General features: G+C 34.2%; 1 protein-coding gene across 2 annotated transcripts in view; it reads right to left on the reverse strand.

The window, feature by feature from the left end:
• Nucleotides 1–2,198: 2,198 nt before the first annotated feature.
• The window catches only part of LOC110462566 (retinal homeobox protein Rx1-like), a 29,913-nt gene continuing 9,068 nt past the window's right edge, over nt 2,199–23,043 (reverse strand). Inside the window, exons 2-4 of one of the 2 annotated variants that reach the window (XM_021516558.1) lie at nt 14,975–15,128; nt 12,690–13,054; nt 2,199–4,400 (exon numbers count right to left, since the gene is read on the reverse strand). In XM_021516558.1, the coding sequence (XP_021372233.1) occupies nt 3,903–4,400; nt 12,690–13,054; nt 14,975–15,128 (1,017 nt within the window). In that variant the 3' untranslated portion in view covers nt 2,199–3,902. Of the gene's footprint in view, nt 4,401–12,689; nt 13,055–14,974; nt 15,341–23,043 lie in introns of those variants that run through there. The other variant, XM_021516557.1, reaches the window with a different exon arrangement.

Here is a 23,043-nt window from a genome sequence, read left to right on the forward strand (position 1 = left end):
AGCCTACCAATAACTAAAGATCGAAAAATTCCAATCGGCACCTTTCCCGACTGCATCTCTGCCAGATATCCTGTTATATCCTCGGGATGATATTACCGAATGTCTTACCCTCGGCAAAGTCTCGGGTAAGACAATCAAGAATATCACCCCTCGGTTTGGGGATTTCTCTGTCATACCCTCGAGGTAGGGGAGATTATATTATCCTCCCACCCTTCACTGGTGTGTCTCCCATTTTAGCCGGGAAAGATCAGCTTGTCACCCCCTAGAGGGAGATTGCGTCGTGTCATCAAAAGTGAATGACGATATTCATATCCCGCATGTGTTTTTGTTTACACTACTGTCGGTGGAGTTGTAACTGAAATAATAGGATGGGAGAAAAAAAATCATCCCCTTCCTTAAGGGTGTCACAGAAAAATATCCAACCCTCGGGTTAGACAACCAAAAAGCATCACCCCTCGGTTTGGAGAATTCTTTGTCACACCCTCCAGGTAAGGGAAGTTTATTTTAGTCATTAGCTGCTCCATTTAAGCTAAAAATGGTGTTGATTTCCATACTTTTTTCTCTTTTGTTCTTTTTTTGGGGGATCTAAACAAAATCCGTTACGACAGACTATTTACCTATGTAGAGCACTTTTGAAATAGATGATGTTGATTCACCTCAACCATTTGAAGTCACTTTACACAAGTAGAAAATATTATTTGATAAAACAAATATTTAAAAATTTTAAAACTCTTTGCCAAATTATAAATATCGCCCTCTCAAGTATTCCAACACGCCTCAACCATAGCAGTAGATTTATTATGCTATATAAAAGAGTCAGTGTTAATATTTCCCCTTTTTTTCAACATCAGAATCGCACCCATTTCACATTTACCCTGCATCTGTTACCGTATTTAGCCATGTGTAATAAATCTTCCATTCCTCTGTTTTATCTTATGTAGGGAAACAGGATCTTCCTCAGTTCTTCCTGCCTCAGATAAACCTCCGATTCTTATGTCCGTCCTCCTGTACGGTTGTTCTTTCATTTCATCGTTCTTCATAGTGTTTATATATAATAATGTTACCATCCCAATGTACCGATGTTACTCTTAGTGTTTATATATTAATGTTACCATCCCAATGTACCGATGTTACTCTTAGTGTTTATATATAAATGTTACCTTCCCAATGTATCGATGTTACTCTTAGTGTTTATATATAAATGTTTCTGTCGCCTTGTACTGGAGTTACATATAGAGTTTTTGCATAGATGGTTCTCTCGCTTTGTACCAATGTTACGATAACTTGTTATATATAAAAGTAAGTATCACCTTGTACCGATTATTCTCTTAGTGTTTATATATTTATATAGGTATAGGTTAATATGTCCTTGTACGAATGTCACTATAACTTGTTATGTGTAAATATTACTATCACCCTGTACCAAGGTTACTTTAAGTGTTTACATACATATGCAAGATTACACACTTGAGTTTTTCTAAGGAATCAGAAAGCACGTGTTTATTGCGCGGACGAATATATTCACGAGTGCGTGGAGCGCAACGAGGGAATATATACGTCCGCGCAATAAATGAGTGCTTTCTGATTCGTTAGAAAAACACAAGTGTGTGGTCTTGCTTTTATCACATACCTTCCGTATTTGGTAGAGATCGATACAAAGATTTTATAAACTTTGATATTTTTTGCAAATACCGGGAACTTTTCAGTTCGCCATGACAAGGGGGTTCCCATAAAATGTAGTTCCGGCTAGTAGGTAAATGAGTGCTTTCATTGCACATGTGCAATACAGAACGTTGTTTTTCATGGTCTGAAAATTGCTTGTAACACTTTAACAAGATTCAACAAGAATGTGATAAAATGTATAACGATACTATCATCCTACACAGATGTCACTGCTTGATTTTATATATCATTGTTACTATTACCTTGTACCAATGTTACCCTTACTGTTATAACGTTATTATCAGTGACAGTGAAACTCGTAAGTGTTTATTTAGATACATATGTTATAATCGCCTGTACAAATGATTGTCTTAGTGTTTATATATAAATGTTACTATGTTCAAATGTTAGTATTTGAATGTACGTGTATATAGACAGGAACAATACTGGACTCCATGTGGATGTTTGTTTGGAACACTTAGAAATTCATGAAAGTTCAGTCACAGTTTTGTATGCGATAACAAAGACACCTTAGATAGATTTACAACATTCATTATTTTAATGCAATCACTTAACACCGTCAATACATAACGAATCTGTATATAATTCAACAATTAAAACAATCATTTTGCCTCATCATGGAATGGCGTCTTCATGGAATTATTGCGTCATTCACAGTTTTAGCGAAGAGATTCGCTGTATTTTCTCTTCAAGTCTATATTCTGCTTTAAAGGGTAAAACAGTTTTGTTTAAATACTCTTAATTTCAATGATTAGCCACGTGGTAAAATTAACAATCGCTCATTATCATACATGTAAATAAGGCTGTAATTAGGGCCAAACATATTGATAAATTCGTTTATGATTTTGGAATAGAAAATGAATCGAGATAACGTATCAGACTTTTATCAAAACGATTTAACATGCTAGGGAAGACATGATGATACCACTAGAAAAATTAGAAATTGCATTGTAATTTATTTTTCTTTCTGAAACTTTCTATTATTTTACCATTTTTTTAAGAAAAATAAATAAATTTAGAAGTCATCTTTATGTATTTCTTAAAGAAACGCTGATATTCGTTTGATCTATATATGTATTCCAAAAGATGAAGTTGTCCTAATAAGATATGTATCCCGATACAATGTTAACGATATGATACATATCGCGATATTGATTTTGTGTTACAATACGTCCCCAGGACAGAAACCATGATACAATACAGTAATGACATAAGGATACGTATTCGGACACGTCAGACACGATACGATATTTAATCCTGACACAGTAGTCACTATAAGATATGAATACGAATACAGCCATCAAAATACCACATGAATCCCGACCGACACAGTGGTCACGATTAGATACATAAGTATACCATATACCACGATACGATACTTATCCCAATATAACAGTTGTGATGAGTATCTTGATACAGTCGTCACAATCATATACGTACCCCGATATAAAAAGTTATCATTTGATTCCTATCGTCATATATTATCAGTAACATCAGAACTGTCTTTCTTTTGACAAAAATCATTTGAAATGATGTCAAACACTATTCCAAATAATTATAAAATAATTTCAACTTATATAAACACGATTGAAATGTATCCTTATCATTGAGGAATGACTGTAATAATAGGTCCTGTGGTTGGGTTTCAATTTAATGTCATATAACTAGGTAAGATTTTAAACAAACAAAAAAACTGCGTACTTTTTGAGCTATTTGAAATATTTCAAAATATTAAAAAAGTAAAACATGGAAATGAATTAATTTCATTATTACGCCTTCATACGATAATAGCACATTTGCAACACGTTTTGTTTGATATAAAATTGGATAAGTATAAAAATGCAGAAAACATAATACAATTATACATTTTGACAAATGACTAGATTATTTTTAAAATATTTCCTAGGCATGTAATACCGAAGTATCGAAATAGGATAGTGCAGTTAACAGTACCGTCTTATCATAATGCAACAAAACGTGATACTTCAACCATCCATCATGACGGCATATTAGCGTGTAATTATACATCATGACGTGATATTGTTGTATAACTATACGTCATGACGTTATCAATCTACTCGATATTGGCAAGTGACGTATTCATTACCAATACACTATGAATTGTTCATTATAAAAGCACAACGCAACATATGCGCTTAAAATATTTTACAGCATTCATCGCCAATATGATGATAGTTGAAATATGAAAACAGCATCATCTATGGAGATAAATCTGCCGCTTCAGTAGAAGCAGAATGTTCTTTGGCCTTTAAACGAAGTTTGTCTATGCTTGACCTTCGCAGGTCAAGGGATTCGGGGTCAAGGTTGAATCGTGACGACGAAGGGGACAATAATGATGACGACGGTACCCCAGGCATTCCTCCTCCTAGTAAAATTCCAGGTATCCCGAATGAATTTGTGTTCACGACATAGTTAGCTAGAAGTCCTCCGAACGGCATTTTGCCTTGCATATAATGAGCTGCTGCCATACTGCTGATATTGTTCTGATGAAAGGCCATCATAGGATTTACCCCTGTGAGATGGGTCAGGCGGCTTGACCAGTAGGGATCAGATGGTGACGGATAGCCGCCTCCGGTTGGGATATGAGGCAGGTCTCCAAGAGAAGGTCCGGTATCTCCTTGAAGGAAGTTCGGACTTTCGCGTCCAAGAGCTTTCTCCCTTTTTCTCCACTTTGCTCTCCGATTCTGGAACCATACCTGAAGATACATAATATAAATTCCGATGAAAATTTATAGAAAAAAAACAACAACAATTTTTTTTAAAAGAAAAATGATAAAAGTCCTAATTAAGGATTGTCACATTGCTTTAGTTCTATTGGTTTGATTTGGTAACCGAATATAGAATATGTTGTTCGTGATATAATGTTGGCACGGAACACGTTTGTAATTACAGAGCTATTTACTAGAACTTTTTTGTGGGGAAACGAACAAAGTGTTCCAACGACAATTAAGTTAACTTTCTGCTCATCACCTATTTTTCTATGTGTTGTGCTAAATGAGTGCTAAATAAATGTGTTGCGCTTAATAAAATACAAAATAGTAAGTTCATTATAATATTTGTCTATTAATCTTAAAAGAAGGCCATCTATTGTTTACCTTTATTACAGTCTAGTTTAAACATATTTTACTTCAACTTGAATAAGATATTCATTTTAATCTAGAACTATCATTGGAATTGATTGTTTTCAAAGAAGTTCAAAACGGTTAAATTAGGAGATGTTATCTTATATCGATCACATAAGAATATATACAGCGAGACTGTGATAGAACGAGAGGAGCTGCTACAGCCGAGAACAGCCACAGCAGTCCCAGTCAGCATCAAACGCCGGGCTCGTTGGCCTTTGGCACTGTGCGCTATTAGGTCTAAACACCAATATCATGCGCCTGATTGCCCAATTTTATTGTAATTAACAGACTCATTTGTTTATGAATCTTTTTATTGAGTGCCACAGGCAAAAAAGGTTAACTGCAAAATTGCTTATACAGTTGAAGTATCTCCCAAATTTGGTTAATTTCCTGTCAAACGATGCATCAAACCAAGCTCCTGGCCCTATCCTATTCTTAGATAGATCTTGTTTATATCTTTTATCTCATTCGACTTACTGAGAGGGAGAGCCGATGTCACGTTAATATCTTAGGTTCCCATTTCTACAGGAAATTAGTTTTTGTTTCAACTCGCAACCAATTTCGGTCCTGCAGCACAATCAATTAACTCGTCAGATTCTCCACTACACGACATAATATGATAAATTACTGGAGGGTTTTATAAACATGGTACAATATCATCAATTATAGACGAGTTTTATCAGAGAACATGTCAAACTGTTCCAAATATTTACTGAATAGCAACCGTGCACACTATAACAAAAGCTATGCATACGTTGAACAGTTAAATACTATAATATAAGTAAAACAAAAATAAGAAAAATAACATAATTCAGATGATACTTCAAAATATTTCTTTATAATTAAAACACTTTTTGCTGTTATTTGAAGAACTATTTTTCTATAAATTTTGAAAGCTGTCATTGATATTGATCAAAAAACAATATTTGTGAAACAGAAGTGTCTTTTCAGCTTAAATTACATACTATTCAGGTTAAATGTGCATTTATTATCTTACTGAATAAATGTGGAATTATTAAAGACGTCCTGTAAGGCGCTTTTGATTGTTCCGTATATATTGATATGACGTCAGACAATATTTGTATTTTTTTTTATAACAAACGACAATTTTGTGCAGTTTATATACAATGTACTGTATATCAACAATATATTAATAATATTATTTGAAGCATTTGCTTTGGATAAAATTTATCATACAAAGCCAATATAAAAAGCGCTAGCAACTCTGTCTTCCAGTGTGTTTACTTTTTTCATTGTACCGATCACACGGGCACTATTTAATCTTTTTCTAAGCTGGTAACTGTTTGAATTACAGCTAGGCCTATTTTCAGAAACAGGAAAATATTACAAATCTGGGGAAAAATATAACTCCTACGTACAAGTAATTATATATAGATACATACATATTAATCTATATGATCCTTGTAGGTCACGAATTAAACCCGTTTTAGAGGTCAGGTTTAAGTGGAACTATATAATCTGTATTGATATTAATGTAACATTAAGCACATAACGACCTAGTGACCTTTTCTGATTTATAGCATTTTCCAACACTTCGTGTTTTTATATTTAGAATTCTTGACTTCATTTCGTCAATATCGATTGTAAAAAATAAACCTGCTAAAATTGTGTTTTAAACATAGATAATAGATTAAAATAGATTGCACATAAATCGAATTGATTCTGAGCACTACGCAAACAAAGGAAGCATGCGTTTCACTTATTATTTTCCACGGGTTTTTTTTGGTCTGTTTATTTATTTTTATTTATTTTTTGCTTTTGTATTATCTATCATGTCATCTCGTCTTCAAGTAAGTAATTTTTCAATATATTTAATGATGGTGTAGTAGTATCAAAAAGATATTGTGGGATTTACCCTGGTCTTACATTGACGTGTTTATCCCGTTATCGATTCCTGTCGGTTTTGGTTTAGCATTATTATCATTATCTGTAAGGAATAAGGAATAAGCAACATACAATTAAAAAAAAAAAAAAAAAAGAGAAACCATGCGTACTTACATGGTTCGACTTTTTATTTTAACACAACCTCGTTATTTGAAATAAGTTGTTAATTTTGTTCCTTTGAAATAACATATATTATACAAGACACTGTAAGATAAAAGGCTTTCTTAAATATCAAGACAGTAACTACATATTAACAGTTTAATATCAATGCTATAACCTTTCTTCAATAAAGAAATACGTAATACGTATAAAAGTTTTAAATAAATCTGTTATAATTGTCTTTAAATATTTTATGTGTGTCGTTGCCAAAATTTAATGATGAAATTAGTTGAATATTTGAGTGTATTTCCTATCTTAAGTTTGTTTATCAGCCTTTTATCAACTTATTTATATTTTGATTTTTGTACTGAATAATAAGTGCTGCAACTTCACATAATCCATTATTTCTAAATTCACTTTGTTGCTCGGGTCTTTTATGTGATTGAGTATGTGTATTTAGCAGAACTTAGTCAAGGTTTTATTAAGTTGTTTCATTTCTAAATTACACTGTTATTCGCATTAAATAAACCTATTTGTGTTTCCTTTTTTAAGATGATATCAATTTTGTAAGATATTATTTGTGTTTCCTATACAAGTTCTTTAAATTAATGCTTTTGGTTAGCTCCTGAGAGTTTGTGTTAATTGTAAATTATATTCGAGCTGAATTAACATTTCTTGTGACTTGTTTAGTAAAATGTCGTTTTTATATTCGATTATTTTGCGTTATGATGCTAACCTATTTTATATAACAGACTTCCATTACACATGTAATATGGGTTTAACATCTCCTCTTACAGACAGTCATGGGATTATTTAAGTCTGTACTGACAGGTATTAAGTGGCGTTGATGGGAGCGTCAATAAAGTAATGTCGTGTTCACACTCTGGAATTACTGTCATATAGACTAATTAGTAACCAGAACCGCTTTGTCCTGGACTAATCGTCGGCTAGCTCACCTAACCGCTGCTAACATGAGCTTGTTTGATGATAATTGTGTGTTAATTATTGCGATGAGGATACTGTAATATGAATGGCCAAGCGTACAAAGTTTCCAACAGTTAGGCATTTTCAAGCCTCGATCATGATTAACACCTTTGAAGGAGATGACTTAGATTTGTTTCGCTTGGAGCAGGTGTCCAGCAGTGACGTACTTAATACAATAAGGCAATAATAATTTGAAAATGAAAAAAACAAAAAAAATTAACCTGCATCGAGTTTGAAATTATTAATAACAATTTATTTATGTGCTGATGACATAATTGACGACCTTTACTGTCTTATTGCACTTAGATTCCTACTGTTAATACTTAAATGTAAACCCCACATTTCTGCTACTTTCACAGAATTGTCACCGCGATATTACTAATCCGATGATTACTATCAAGCTGAGAACTTTACAAAATTTAATTCTTTTCACATAAAGCGATTAGTAAGGTACTCCCTAATAGCTCGTGGACATTCCATCCTCTTAATTTACAAGTAAGTCCGCGGTAATTCCTGTTAAGCTCTTTGCCTCCCGTACAGACAACTGCGGGGGGACTCGATGACGGTCATTGTCGTATGATCTGGGGACTTGTTCGCCGGCCCCTCCTGGTGGGAGGGTCTCGCCTTAGCTCTATGATACCTTTAATTCCGTTCCGCCAATTTTGTCGCACTCGACAATAACAAAGAAACGTATTAAACCCATCTATGTAATTACTGAAATGTGGGGTGTGTAATGTGTGTGTGAACCAGCACAGGTGGACAGCGCTTGTTTCATTAACAATGATCGGACACTGGTCAGGGAACAAAACTAAAATGTGGACAATCTTCTGTGTAGGTGTTTAAAACATTCCGACTTGGTGAATACTCTTGTCACAGTTGCGTCTACTACCTAATCAACATCATTGTTCCTTTTTGTCTGTTGCGTGTCAATCAGCGCCTCTGACACAACCGCGTTCATCGAGTTAGGGATCTGATTAGGAGTCTTACTTACAATGATGTTAACATATGCTACTTCGTATTTATTTTGTAAATTGATGAAATCAACTACACTGTTATATAATATATCGATGCTGTATTGCTACATTATTGTAGAAGATGTTTTTAAATTATTCGCGTCTAATAGGCTTGTTAACCAATCAATTATAAAGCAGGTGCTAATATTTGCTTGTTGTGGTTGAACGAATAAACATTTTGTCTTCTATTGTTAATAGTGAAGTTTTTTCAGTAAACGTTGCTTTTGTGATATTGTTGTCCTATTTAGTATAACGCTGCGATATCTACCATCAGTTATAAAACTCATCCATCCTGAACATTTATTTATCTACAATATTCTTTTAAGTTAACTGTCGAAATATAACTCAAGTTTTACTTACCCAATTTTGATATGATGAATGTTGAATGTTTTAAAATGATAGCATTTAATTATTGCATTAACGAAAGTGTAACTCCGTTTTTTTAACTGAGAGATTACTGCATGGATTCCGTGAATTTATTGTGACGGATGATAATGTAACAACAGTAAAATCAATTCTGAATTCGCTAACAATAGACGCTCTCTAACATGCCGACTTAAATAATCCATTACTTTGTATATCGGATCAATAATTCGGTTTTTGTTAAAGTTACACGTCATTTCAAAAATAAAATGCACGGAAATATTGCTTCAAGTTTCAGATATTGAACAAATTTGATTACTTTCATTCACAAAAGTACATAAATAAACAGGTAAGTTAAGGAAAATCTTAATCAGTTGTCTGTAAATTGGTAAAAACCTGAGAAGACCCAAGAAAACTATTGTGTGTTATATTACCAATTATATGCGGCCTCATAAAGCAATGTCATTTTGTTCATATACGCTATTACAATTGTAAATCGAATATCAGGTTATATTTTTTAACTATATTTTTTAACTGTATTTTTTTCATGTACACAAGGATACACTGAATGACCATTCTGATTGAAGTTACCACTTCCAATGAAAAACACGTTGCTTATTTTTGTTGTCTGAAGTTTGACCACTGAAATAAATAAATTATGGTACATGTACCTGAGCAAATTATATTTGAGTATTTTTTTAATTTAGCAATAAGAAAGGGAGTGAATTAGATTATGTAAATACCTAGATTACTGCAGTTGTGATGAGGATTAAATCATATCTGCCACACAAAATCGAAATCATATAATAACTTATGCTTCCAATCCTTTTTTTCTGCTATACTTCTGAATATTACCAAAGTGAACGCGACCTAATCAACAGTGTTAGTCAGCTTGAGTGTTGCGAAGAAGACAGCAATAAGTGCCGTTCTCGTCACCCCCGATGGTTACTCACCACGAGGAATGCCGCTAAGTAGACAATACTGTTCTGGTTCAAACAATACAATTCATTTGCAGCTTGTATCGCCATAACTGGGGGCTAAAAACGCTTACTCTTAAGGTAATTGACGGGATCGTCATTCTATGTTAAATGGTGTATTTGGTTTTGTATTTGTATTTCTGTTGTCTTTTTATTTTGGTGTCTCCCCTTTTCCTGTTTTTATTTTAACATCCCTTTGTTTTGGTGTCCTCCAGTCCCTGTTATATTTCTGTCTCCCCAGTTCATGTTGTTTTCTAACTTTCTGTTTTGGTATCTCCCAAATTCCTGTTTTTTTTCTATCCCTTTGTATTTGTGTCTCCTGACTCCCTGTTATTTCTGTGTCTCCCCAGTTCCTGGTGTTTTCAATTTCCTTACTTTTGTGTCTCCCTAATTTCTGTTATTTTCTGTTCGTTTTCGAGGTTGATATTGTGAACTTGCTAGTTGTATGATTATGTTATATTCTATCATGCTTAACTTAAACCCTTTGCCAGTAGGATGCCCCAGACGAGAATCCCCTGTGTCTCCTCTACTGTAGTACCGTAGTACACTGAGACACGCCTGGTGTGTTATTTGGGCGAGTTAATGATAGGGTAGAAATAAAACAGTTTCAAGTATTTTTTGTTGCCGTCATTTTAAAGTCGGACCTTTTCATTTATCCAGCTTTCTCTACTCATATACATCTTTACAACGAAAAGTAAACAACAGATTAGACTACACTGGTCAATGTGCTCAAAAATTCCAGAGTTATTGTCAACTTCAGACATTTCCTTTTTTTATATTTATTTATGTACCTTACCATTTATGCGGGTTTCGTGTGAAAGTCCACGGTAATAGATGGTCTATTCATTGCATTATCTTTATATATATACATAATTGTACTTTACGAGTGGAAGGTGGTAGAAATAACTATATCATAAAGAAAATATAATTTACTTGTACTTTAACAGAGGAAGATGGTGATAGCTATATCTAAATAGATATAATATAATTGTAAATGGATGGTTGTGGTGGTTAAAAATACACGAATCCTGAAGTATAAAAACACGACACGTAGAGAAAAACAAGAGATTTTGACCGGTTCCTATTCAATAGAACCTGTAAGTCAAATTTAAATGTCGTGCATTTTAAAATCGGCTATGAATTTACACTTAGTTGTGTATAAAGTGTAATTTACATAATAACTCGTTAAGTAAAAAAAGAATTAATTTGATCTTTTAAATATTAAAATTAATTTCCAAGCATAACATTATGGAATTACAAACTCTTATCCCCGTTAAGGATAAAGCTTGATAATCGTTTTGAAGATTTATTTTTCATTTATGGAACATTTCGACATACACAAATATACATATTACTGCAGATATTTTACAAATGGAAAACAATATTAAAATGAACTAAAAGAAAGTCTGTTATTTCTTGTTGCTTTTTTATTTTTTTTATTTTTCTTAATGTCATCAATAGCAAACAAAGTTTGATATAGCTTCGTTTTGTCTTTGGAGAATCATTTTCATTCGGTGCATTTATAATTAATTGATTTTCTCGAGTATGCCAGACAAATTCTGTATGATTTGTATGACGGGTTTAGGGTAAGAGGTTCCCGGAGTGACTAGTGTTGAAGCGAGCCTTTGTCATCAGCAATGCCAAGGTGTTAATCCTTGTACAGTAGCCCAGGATTTATAATAAAGCAAAACTTTCGTGTCAAAAGTGAACAAACACTGTGATAACGTGTTAACATTTAAAACCCTGCTGATAATGACTAAAGCATAAATCGTTCCCGAGGAAAGCCTAGCAAGGGCTAAGCATAAACGCATCTCATGGACTTAGAGCAAACACGTCAATCCCTTTCTGTACGGTATTATATGTGTAATTCTTTGTTTACGTTCACGATGATTCAATCGTCGTCTTGTATAATGAAGATTTGGGGGGAAAAGAAAATCATGGTGCTCTTTACAAATAAATTATCATGAACTTATTGGTGTTCACCAAATGTTTTTTTTATTAAATTATGCAGGTAATTTTCAATCAATGCAGGAAATATGGGAACACTTGTTTAACACGGAATATATCACCAAAGTTCGAGTTACTGAGATTGATACAGTAACGAAATAATTATCTTAGTGATCATACAAAATGGAAAAAAAAACCCCAATTAATTTTGTTAAGTAGCGTATATCAAAAATGACGCACCATGGCTGTAAGGCTAATTAAAACGACTTGTTATTGCCGTGCGTAAAGCTAATTACTAATGACCAACTATAGGGTATAGATTGATTAACTCGATTTAACAGTAAATTTGAATTCTTATTAGAGAAAGAAAAAAGACGATAGAACCTATGAGCAATTACAATAAAGGAATATTTTTTTATCTTGCTTTTTTAAAAGATTTTTATTTATTTTTTCTTCAAAGGACGGGAAAAGTAGAAAACGGGGAAATCAATAATAAAAAAACCCTTCAAACATCTCCTAAAAACCTAAGAAAACGTATTTGAAAAAAAAATGATGAAAGTCACGTGACATACCTGAACTCTTGCTTCGCTCAAGTCCAATCTCATCGCGAGCTCTTCCCGCGTAAACACATCCGGGTACTGTGTCTTCTCAAACGCTCTCTCGAGTTGATGAAGCTGGTAAGTTGTGAACGTGGTTCGACTCCGACGAATTTTCCGGGGCTTATTTCCGAGTCCGGAGTCGTCGTCACAGATGTCCAATGAAGTGTCCGCGTCATTGTCCGGAGCGTCTAGTGACGTGTCACTGTGGCTATCGCGTAGATGGTCAGTTTTCTCCGGCGTAGTGGACTCGGAAAATGTCTCGGAAAGTTCTGAATTGTCGCACTCCACTGTGGAGTCCCGGGGGACGGGGCTCTGGGGACCGCGGCATACTGGTGACGCTGAATAGATCAAATTATAAAATTGAATATACACGGTCAGGGAATAAATGATAAATAACACTAAATATATCTCTGACATCAATCTCACAACCATTATATTATGGTACCACAAGAAGGACTCTTACCAAAAATATATAAAGAAATCCCAATTTCATCTAAAAAAAGCAAATTTGCCATTTTATTTGTTTACGAGTTTCGCAAGGCTTAAGACATTATTTTATTTGGTGTCCCCTCTTTTTCTCTGATTGTCGTATTAACTGAGACTGCGTGATTTGTATATTTCATTTCATTAACTTACTTCTACGAGCAGGAGATTAATTCAATAAGAAATGATGTAGTACACACAATAAGTAAAAGAATAGAAACTCATGGTACGTGTAATAACTACTTCTAATATATACCAACCACTCAGCTCAGGGGAACACGCTCGTTAGAGGTACCAATTACTTTATCACACTTTATCTATATAAGTATTTTATTTAAATGCATGGCTATGATTCTATAATAATTGTTTTAAAATATTCAGTAGCTGTACCACTAAGAAAACATCTACAAGGTAGCACTCAAAATTTTGACCTTTGTTTGTTACTCAAGCCATATCGGTGAAAGGTGAATAGAACTATTCAAAAGTTTTGTATCCCGTTGCTTATCACATTCTTAAGGAAAAGACTTGTTTAGCAATGCGGTCGTTACTGTCGACGATACGTGTTGTCGATGCAATTCCTGTCGATCTTAACTATAGAGTCCAACCACCATCGTTGGATCTCTTGTATTATCATTGAAACAAAATAAACCTGGAAGTCGAAAATTAAATTTTTGCTCAGACATTGAGAATTCGAATTGTGCCTTCTACTTTATATTGCGGAAAATGTTGATATAAAATACATCTTTAAATGTAAGTTGTGAGTCAGGACAAAATATACAAACAATGTAGTAAAGTAATGTTTTGGTTTACTTAAAACATTAAGACATTTGTTATATCCGTTACCAATATTTGTTTTACTAAATACTCATAAAAAATCGAGTATTCGGTTTGATGTTAGAACCTTAAGTATTTATATCAGAAAACACTACTGGTTTATGATCCTTCACGGTGTATTGTTTAAAAGAAACCGAGCGGTATATAATATCACAGCTAGTAAAATGGTTTATTGAAGATATGAAATGAAATTACGACATAGACGTCCATCTTAGCAACTGTTTCGACTTAAAGAACAAGAGATATTTTTACACCGTAATAGCCAATTAGTTTGTTTGAGTTCGATAAACATATACATATGTATTGTATCTTACACCTCAAATTTAATCTGAAAGAAATGAACATAGGCACGTATTTAATTTTTTATATTGTTTATATATGCTGGTTGTTAATTATGTTTTGTGTTAAAGCAATATACCCTTGATAGAATACGAAAGGAATTGCATCAGTATAAATAAAATAACAATTTCTATGTGTATATATATTGATGCATTAGTAATTTTATAACAAAAAGGCAATAAATATAATTATATTTTGACAAAAGGGTTGAAATATAATTAGAAAAGAAAATGTAATAATAAACATGACCGTGATTTAGTGAGAGAAACCTAAACAGAAACACTAGGTTAGATTCCCAAGTTTTTATCAGCAGAATGTTTGAAAAAGACTTTTCTTGAATGAATAAATACGAAAATTGCAAAGATATCGTGTTTATATGATTACATCCCTTTTACTTCATATATGTACCTCTTTACTTCGAAGAAAAAAACTGGATGCTTGAATTGTGAAATTAAAGACGTAACATTTACCGTGTTATGTGTAAAAACAATGCATATTATAGTATTCAGTACACTGTTTGATTTTTATAAATTTTACTATGTAACATACAATTATGAAAACTCCAATCAAAGAATTGAACACGTTTCCTTTTGAAAACTTACCTCTCATTTGAGTTAAGTGTTCAGACATATTGATATCCGGAGAAGATCTTTCTGATTCCCGGCCCAGTATACTGTCCACACTAAACGACTTCCTGTTCTTGGGAGGAGTCAGTATCCGAGGAGGGGATCCGGAGTTCCGAGGAATGGAATTCATCTTTAAGTAGTAAATGTTCGCAGTTTAGGTGCAGTACGGAGCGTCCACTTAAATTCACCTTACGAATGGGTCAGGTTTAAATGTCCCCGAGCATGTCATACAGAGTAAACCTTTCTGTTTAAAAAACTCAGTTTAAATACACAAGTGTAACCTATGTAGCTTATTATTGAGACAGCAAACGTCACACGCCAAATGGTACCTTCTATCAGGAACTAAAGAGATCTTACAGATTGTAACAATATTTTCTTCTTTTCTATTTAACCAATTATTTAAAAACTGTCGACAGCTTTATGACAAGGAGAGATTTCATTGGCTGTTGGTTGTATTGTAAACAGTGGGAAGCTTGGACACCTAATAGATTAACCTATACTTCAATCACGCTCAACGCCGGAATAATGAGTCGATAATTTGTAAGGGGGCGTGGTCAAAAGCCGTGTATCTAGCCTTATTAGCGGTAAGGGAGGGATCAGGACAGACCCGTACTGTGTTGTGTAGTGTAAGTTTAAATCACATCGACGGAGCTGATTTGTGATCGTTTATATTTGAAACATAGAAAGGCTGATCCATCTTAACAGGAGAAAATACCCAAAAAGCAAACATACCGAAAACAAAAACACTGAGAACTAAAAGGCGAAAATCAACGTTGAATAATTATTTACACACTGTATTTGGTTTTAAGCATAACAGATTAAGATTCATTACGCGTGATATAGTTTGATGCAATTATGGACATTTAAATTTTAGGGGGAAAAAACATTACCGATATTCCAATTTGGTGATTTTTTTAAACAACCTTTGAGGTCAATAAACTAATGAATTCATAATGTTTGTCCAACTTGAAACTGTCATATTAATTTCTGAAGTAACAACGATTACGGTAAGCTAAAACGTTTCGCAAACTTGAAAGTTACATTGGTATCATTGCATTGAGAACACTGAACAATCAAAACGACTTTTCAAAGCATTGAAATACGAGCAACATCGACACGTAAAATAATGTGATAATCAAGATTTAACAGAGAAATTAAAAAATTTACAATACGGCCGGGATTTGGTTTTCAATCTAATCCCGATTACTTAGACTTCTTTCTTCTGTAAACGGGACTGAATTGTCTGCTGTTACCTGTACCAATCACATTTTTTTTGGTTATAACGTTGAATGATATTTCCGACTGGTCCTACATAGACTACTGTCAATGCGTTTTGACAGACGAATGCGACAATTTTACAATCCGGTAAATTGCATACACTTTTGTAAAGGGGGGAAATCTGTATATATATGTATTGGGGTGAATTATATACCCCGTTTTTAACTAATGTGGATTGTATACAACTTTGAACAGTCTCATAAGAAAATGGAGAGTAATTTTACAGTTCAGAGAGGTAAATATAGATATTAACATGTGAGAAATGAGAGGAGGTAGAGACTATAGATCTACTGAAACGATATCTGGGGAGAGGGAGAAGGGGAGCGGAAAAACCGGACAGGGACAAAATAAAAATGAAAATGTAGGGGAAGTAAGTCGGGAAATAGGTGATACTAAGGAAGTAAAAGGAATAAGAAAAGGAGGATGATAAAGACAGAGAGAGAGACAGAGATGGGGATGGGAGAGTGTAAAGAGGCAGAGGAAGAGAGGAAGGGTTTGTGAAAAACCACTGGAGATCGCAACAAGAAAATTGATAAAGAACCAAGGCAAGGGGTGGATAGACATTGTAACATTGATTACGAAGAGGGGGAATGAAATGTACATGTATGTAAAGAAAAAGAGAAGTACTGAAGTTGCAACGACGAGGACGAGAGGAAGGAGCTGGTGATGAAAACAGTGTACCATATGGGACGATTTACCTAAATCGACTGGACGAAGAATTTTATGTCAGAAAATGGGTACAATCCTTTTTGAACTTTAAATACGATAGTTCACTCATTATATTAAACAACATTTATTTAGTATCATAAATAGCATAAATACAAATTTAGGTGAAATAATGGTTGGCAAAACAAGCTCGTGAATCTTATCGTAAATTCTATTCAAAGTTAATTTTGAACTTCAATGTTGTATTTATAAGTGTACCTGTAAAATATATTCTACGTTTTAGATTTACAATACATTGATTAATATTTTAACGGGTCCACACCTACTTCTGGGACCGACATGTATCGACAGAAAGTAGACAGACTCTGGGGACCAATCCAGACTCCCAAAGTTGGTGACATTATAAACGTAAATAATTTCTCTTCCCTGGCTATGTCAGTGCTATCACACTGTATTAGAAGCTTCAGACGTGTTATTGTCACATAATTAACACACGTTTTTAAATCTCATTGGCATATTATGTGTCAATATATGCATATTAATTTACTGAAACATTAACAGTGTCTTTGTTAATGTGCATTTATAACCTATAGGAGAAGAATACCGCTTCTAAGTACGTTTAATGAAAGGGGCTGTATTGTTCAAACAGTATTGCGGTAAACAGCGTTACGGTTGACCCCTAGAATCAACTAAAATTTTGATCGTTCATGTATGATACGAAAATGTTTTTAAAAACGCTTTGTTCTATAAAGATGATATATATTTTTTACAAAAATGTTCTCATTTGATTGGCTTTCATTGTGTTTCTAAATGTTGTTTTTGGAATTGAGCGCATTAGTCTATCCGTTTTATTGAATGTTTAGACACGGCCGGATCTGGTCAGGTAAACATGTACCTGTTACAGGTAAACTACAGGTAAACAGGCAGGTGTCATTCGGAGGTGTCAAGGGCTTACACACACCAATCACTGGGATAATCTCACAAATTGTTCCCCTTTAGTCCAAATTATACCTCATTGTTTACCCATTATAAGCCAGTGGTCAGTTTGCGTGCGTGGTCAGGGTGCCACGAGTGGTCACTCCGGGTGTCCGGCGCGTGTAAAACGTTCGTTAGTGTCACGCACATGTACCTGTTACGACTGATCAGTTATCTTCTCAGGTAGATACCGTAATCAGTACAGGTAAGAATTCAAATATTAACACTTCAGTTTATAGGTAGGTATCCTTCGTTAGTGTCAAACACCTAAGACGTACAAATCTAGGGATTTATGAAATTTGATATCAAGTTTTCTAGATTTGTTAACACTTTATTGTAGTTCTGTTATCGCCACACGTGGTTGTGGTTCGTTAGTGTCAAGAAATTAAACTAAATATGATCTGTTACTTAAATAATAATATTAATCCTAGTTTAATAAAAAAAAATAAGTCACAGAGATATTAAAATATTGCACATAATCGTAAATCGTTCGTTAGTGTCAAAACCTGAACATGTACTAGGTGTGTTATGACATATTGACCAGAGTTAATTGGATTTGTCAATAAAATATTTAGAAAACTAACACCGTTGTTGATAGGTCTGCAGATCTCTGAATGTAAACAAATGCTTGTGTCAAAACTCGATTTTTAAAAAATCTTAATCAATCTTAATTGAAATAGCGAATTCACATTTCATTAAACATGTAAACACAGAAGATAGCTTTATTTTGTATGTGTAAAAATAGTGGAATAATTCAATTTAAAAATTGTTTTATTCGATAAATCAACACAATGATATCAGAGGAATGGAGGAACACACTGTATGCTTTTAGAATTTCCCGACATGTATTTTATATGATTACGATTTGTCGTTTTCAAAAACCTACATTAATACACTTGTATCATAGTAACAGAGGTATACTGGAGTTCTAACTGAAATGTCATAGACATTTTAATGTGGTCTCCGATATCTCTAACATTACACATTTGACAAATACGTTAATCACGTTATTACATTACGTTTTCCTTTGTCAAAATTAGTGTATTTCTGGAGGGCATGAAAAAACATAAACCCACCTTGTGTATACGTGTGCAAACTGTACTGTTAATTGTGACTTGTTTATTCAACTTCATCTTTACTTTAACTTAAACAGGCCGATGCTTAGTACTATTTACTACAAGGATTGAACAGTCAATCTATGTTATGTCTGGAGATATTCATCAATGTACAAATACAACTTATTATAATTCATGTTTTGAACAAAACATTTTATAAAAGTACCTATAAAATATTTTTATTTTAACAATTTCTTAAGCCAATGAAAAATGCATCTTGTTTAAAACATACAAGTGTTTAACAGGTTATCTCAATACAAATGATTTTACATTAAGAAGACAGGTTACAACAAACAGGTTTTCAAAGTATTAAGTATTGGGTATTAGGGAAAACATTGAAGTGATGATATTTCTATCAATGCTACAATTATAAATATACAAAGAGACATATAAATCAGGTGAGTATCCCTGACTTATGAAAACAATTTATTCGGAACAACAACGTATTTAACTTTCCCATGATTATTTAGACCTTACATGTTGTTCGGTGACTGGACGACCTTATAGGCGTAGGACTTCCGAACGTTTCTATGTCTTCGTGTTCCATATTATTAGAAGATTGGCATACCTGTCGTATTTTTTTTTATTTTTTTTGCAATTAAAGCAATTTTACCTCGATTAATAATTTGTAAGCATACACGATTTACAACATTTCAATACAAAATACATTTTGACGAAATGAACTAAAAAGAATATCCTCTCGCATTTATGTTTTAAATTGTTTATCAAATGCTATTTTGTAATAGATATAATAGTCTAAAACTGTATACGTTGTTTAGGAAACTTATAGTTTTGTGTACAGATCGAACTCTGGTTTAGTTTTAATACAAAACAACACAGTTTTGTTATTCGGTTTCGAAAAATGAAATTATGTAATTATACCGTGTAATTTTTTCTTTAAGGATGTACACGTCTGAGAAGTCAAAAAAATCCTGTATAAAACTTTTTTTCCTATATTGATTTTTGGAAAAAGGAGATAATGGCAAAGTAGAAAATGCAAAAAAACACTATATGTCGGTGTGTTCGTTTTTGTGCTATGATCGGTCAAAGATACCAATTTAATACAGTATGTGATTTTAGGTGAATTTTCGGGTTTTGACCATTTGCAGAACAAATTCATACAACTTCTTCCAAGTGTGTTATTAGATATGTATGAATGTTTGTAGAATTGATAGAAATATTATTTTCTTTGAAACTATGGAAGTAAACTGTCTTAAACTTATTCATTTTACTCAAAAATGCGATTTTAGTTACCTCTACCCCTTATTTTTTAATGAAAAAATGCACATTTTTCATCATTTTTTGCCGATTAAACGCTTGATATAAAAAAATTCCTGTACTAAACTTTTTTTTAGTATTCAATGAATCAAAAGAAAATGTGTTTCTCTTTCTAAAACAGCCACAAAAATGGGGGGTCGGGGTGCTTCTTTTTTTGTCCCATTACTATTTGTGTTATTTTTCACCTTTTTCGGGGTCAAAAATCAAAAGTGCTTCAGTTACCCTAATATGTAAAAAAAAATATCAATAATATATAACTTTCCACTTTTTTGCATATTATTTTAATCATATTGAACATTATAAAGTTGTACAGCAAAATTGAACCTGCTACAATTAAAAATGGTGACACAATGACAATTTAAGTGATCAATCTAGTGTCAAAAAAGGAGAATTTTGGCCCTTTGTGAAGCGCAAGAAATTCACATAAATACCCTTTTTCAAAATGGCCGCAAAATTGGTCATTTTTTAAAAATTGATGTAAAAAATGTTCTACACACAACAGACATCTAGTTCTTTTACATGTTTTTCAGATGTGTGTTTGCTATTATACCTATCATAATTTGTTAAATATTACAAAACCCCGTTACACCAGATCAAAACGAGACTTGAACGTGACTGAAACCTCAGAAGAGTACATCCTTAAGTAGAGTAAGTTAATATTAACAGTTTTATATCAGCGTTAGAAATTTCGTAATGTACGTAAAATCGATAGTGTAATCTACCGAGTTATAATACACTAGATCACAGGAATAATCTTCTCACGTATCAACTCACATACAGGATTAGATACACTCCTAAAATATGTGTCACATGAAGGATTACTGATTTAAAATTATGGAACGAAATTGTCATTTTAAAGCGAAAATGATAATTTCTACCTGCAGATTTAAACAAATAACGAAATCCATCTCCAATATACATTTGACATCAGATACCGATCTCCACATGTAAAATATCAACGTACAAATGTACCGAGTTGTCTGTTTATAGATACTGAATAAATGTAGGTCGAAGTAAGTCGATACTCCACCAGTCAAAAGGAACTTTATTAATCTGAAATTGAATCAAACTTTCCTTATTTTCATGTCTTTTCTTCTCCAACATGTTCTTCAACCCCAGTATTAAAAATAATTTTGTTGCAATGGAAAGGACCATCGTTAAGAAGGACAGGATAAACAAGAGGCCGTATCGCACGATATTAAGATTAAGTAGGCACTGACGTAGGATAGGGAGCTGGTGACGAGGAGGAGGAGGGATTGTGGGAGGAGGAAGAGGTGAAGCGGACAGGGGTTGAAGGGGATGGAGGAGGGAAGGGGCAGGAGGAGGAGAAGAAGCAGGCAGTGCTTGGATGATGATGATTATGATGACGATGATGATGATGATGAGGAGGAGGCAGGGACTGGTGGAGGACGAGGGATGGGGAGGAGGAGGGGAGGAGGAGAAGCAGGCAGGGGCTGGAGGAGGTGGAGGAGAAGGACGGATAGGGGAGGAGGGGGTGGGGGAGGAGGAGGAGGAGGAGGAGAAGGAGGAGGAGGAGGCAGGGTCTTAAGGAAGAGGAGAAGGACGGATAGGGGAGTTAGGGGAGGAGGAGATGCAAGCGGGGCTGGAGGAGGATAATCAGGCAGGGACTTGAGGAGGAGGAGGAGAGGAGGAGGAGGGGAGGAGGAGGAGGAGGACGGATAGGGGTGGAGGAGGGGGAATTTGGGGGAGGAGGAGGAGGCAGGGGCTGGAGGCGAAGGTGAAGGATGGATGGGAGAGGAGAAGCAGCAGCAGCAGCATCCGGAAAAGGGGACAGGGGCTGGATGGCAGGAGTTCGTAGAGGACGTCGATGGGAGGGATGGGAAGGAAGAGGAGACATAAGGAGGTACATGAGGAGCTGGTGATTTTAGTTTGTATTGTGTTTTTCGTCCTATGTAACAGCTGTGGTCATTTAAACAGGAGCTAGGTTTTGGTTGTGGAGGAAAACCGGAGTACCTGGAAAAACGCCATCGACCTGCAGTTAGTACCTGGCTGCTGCCCCCTGCACACCTCGAACCCGTGACCCAGCGGCAGAGGACTGGTGATCATAGGCAGTCAGACACCTCATCCACTTAGCCACTGCGGTCCCTCTGACATATATCAACTAAGCGACCGTACTGTATGTGTGTCTACTCAGTCAATGGGTTTACAGTACGAACTGTAGTAATATACGCCTGTACATTTATTCTTATATGATACTGAAATTGTGATAGTGCATTCACGTGACAAATAAAGACACGTAACGAAATTATATATTATTACATGTATTTCATCGGTGATGTGTAGGATGTCATCGGTCAGTGAAATTTAAATTTATCATGAAGGAATGATATTTTAATTACAGTCTGTGGAAAATCACTTTTTACATAGCTACATGTATACAAGTATTTCGTTATAGTTTTTTGTTCGGTCTTTGTAGTTAAAGACTTGAAATCTGTGTTATTTAATCAGAATCGTTTGTATATCACTCAAAATGTAATGGAAAGAAACACACAGAAATAAAGCAAGAAAATAAATAAATAAATAAACCCGACTAGCTAAGAAGAAAAGAAAGTAAATTGTCGTATTTAGCATATATCTGACACAGTACAAGATATATGGTATCTACATTAGTACTGTAATACACATATAGGTAATACAAGGTTTGTTACACCTTAAGTTACCTCTCCTAATATCTGACCAGTGGCGGATCCAGAGACCTATCTGGGGGGGTTT

This window comes from Mizuhopecten yessoensis, unplaced genomic scaffold (genome assembly GCF_002113885.1).
Source record: "Mizuhopecten yessoensis strain PY_sf001 unplaced genomic scaffold, ASM211388v2 scaffold10807, whole genome shotgun sequence".
Lineage (NCBI taxonomy): Eukaryota > Metazoa > Mollusca > Bivalvia > Pectinida > Pectinidae > Mizuhopecten > Mizuhopecten yessoensis.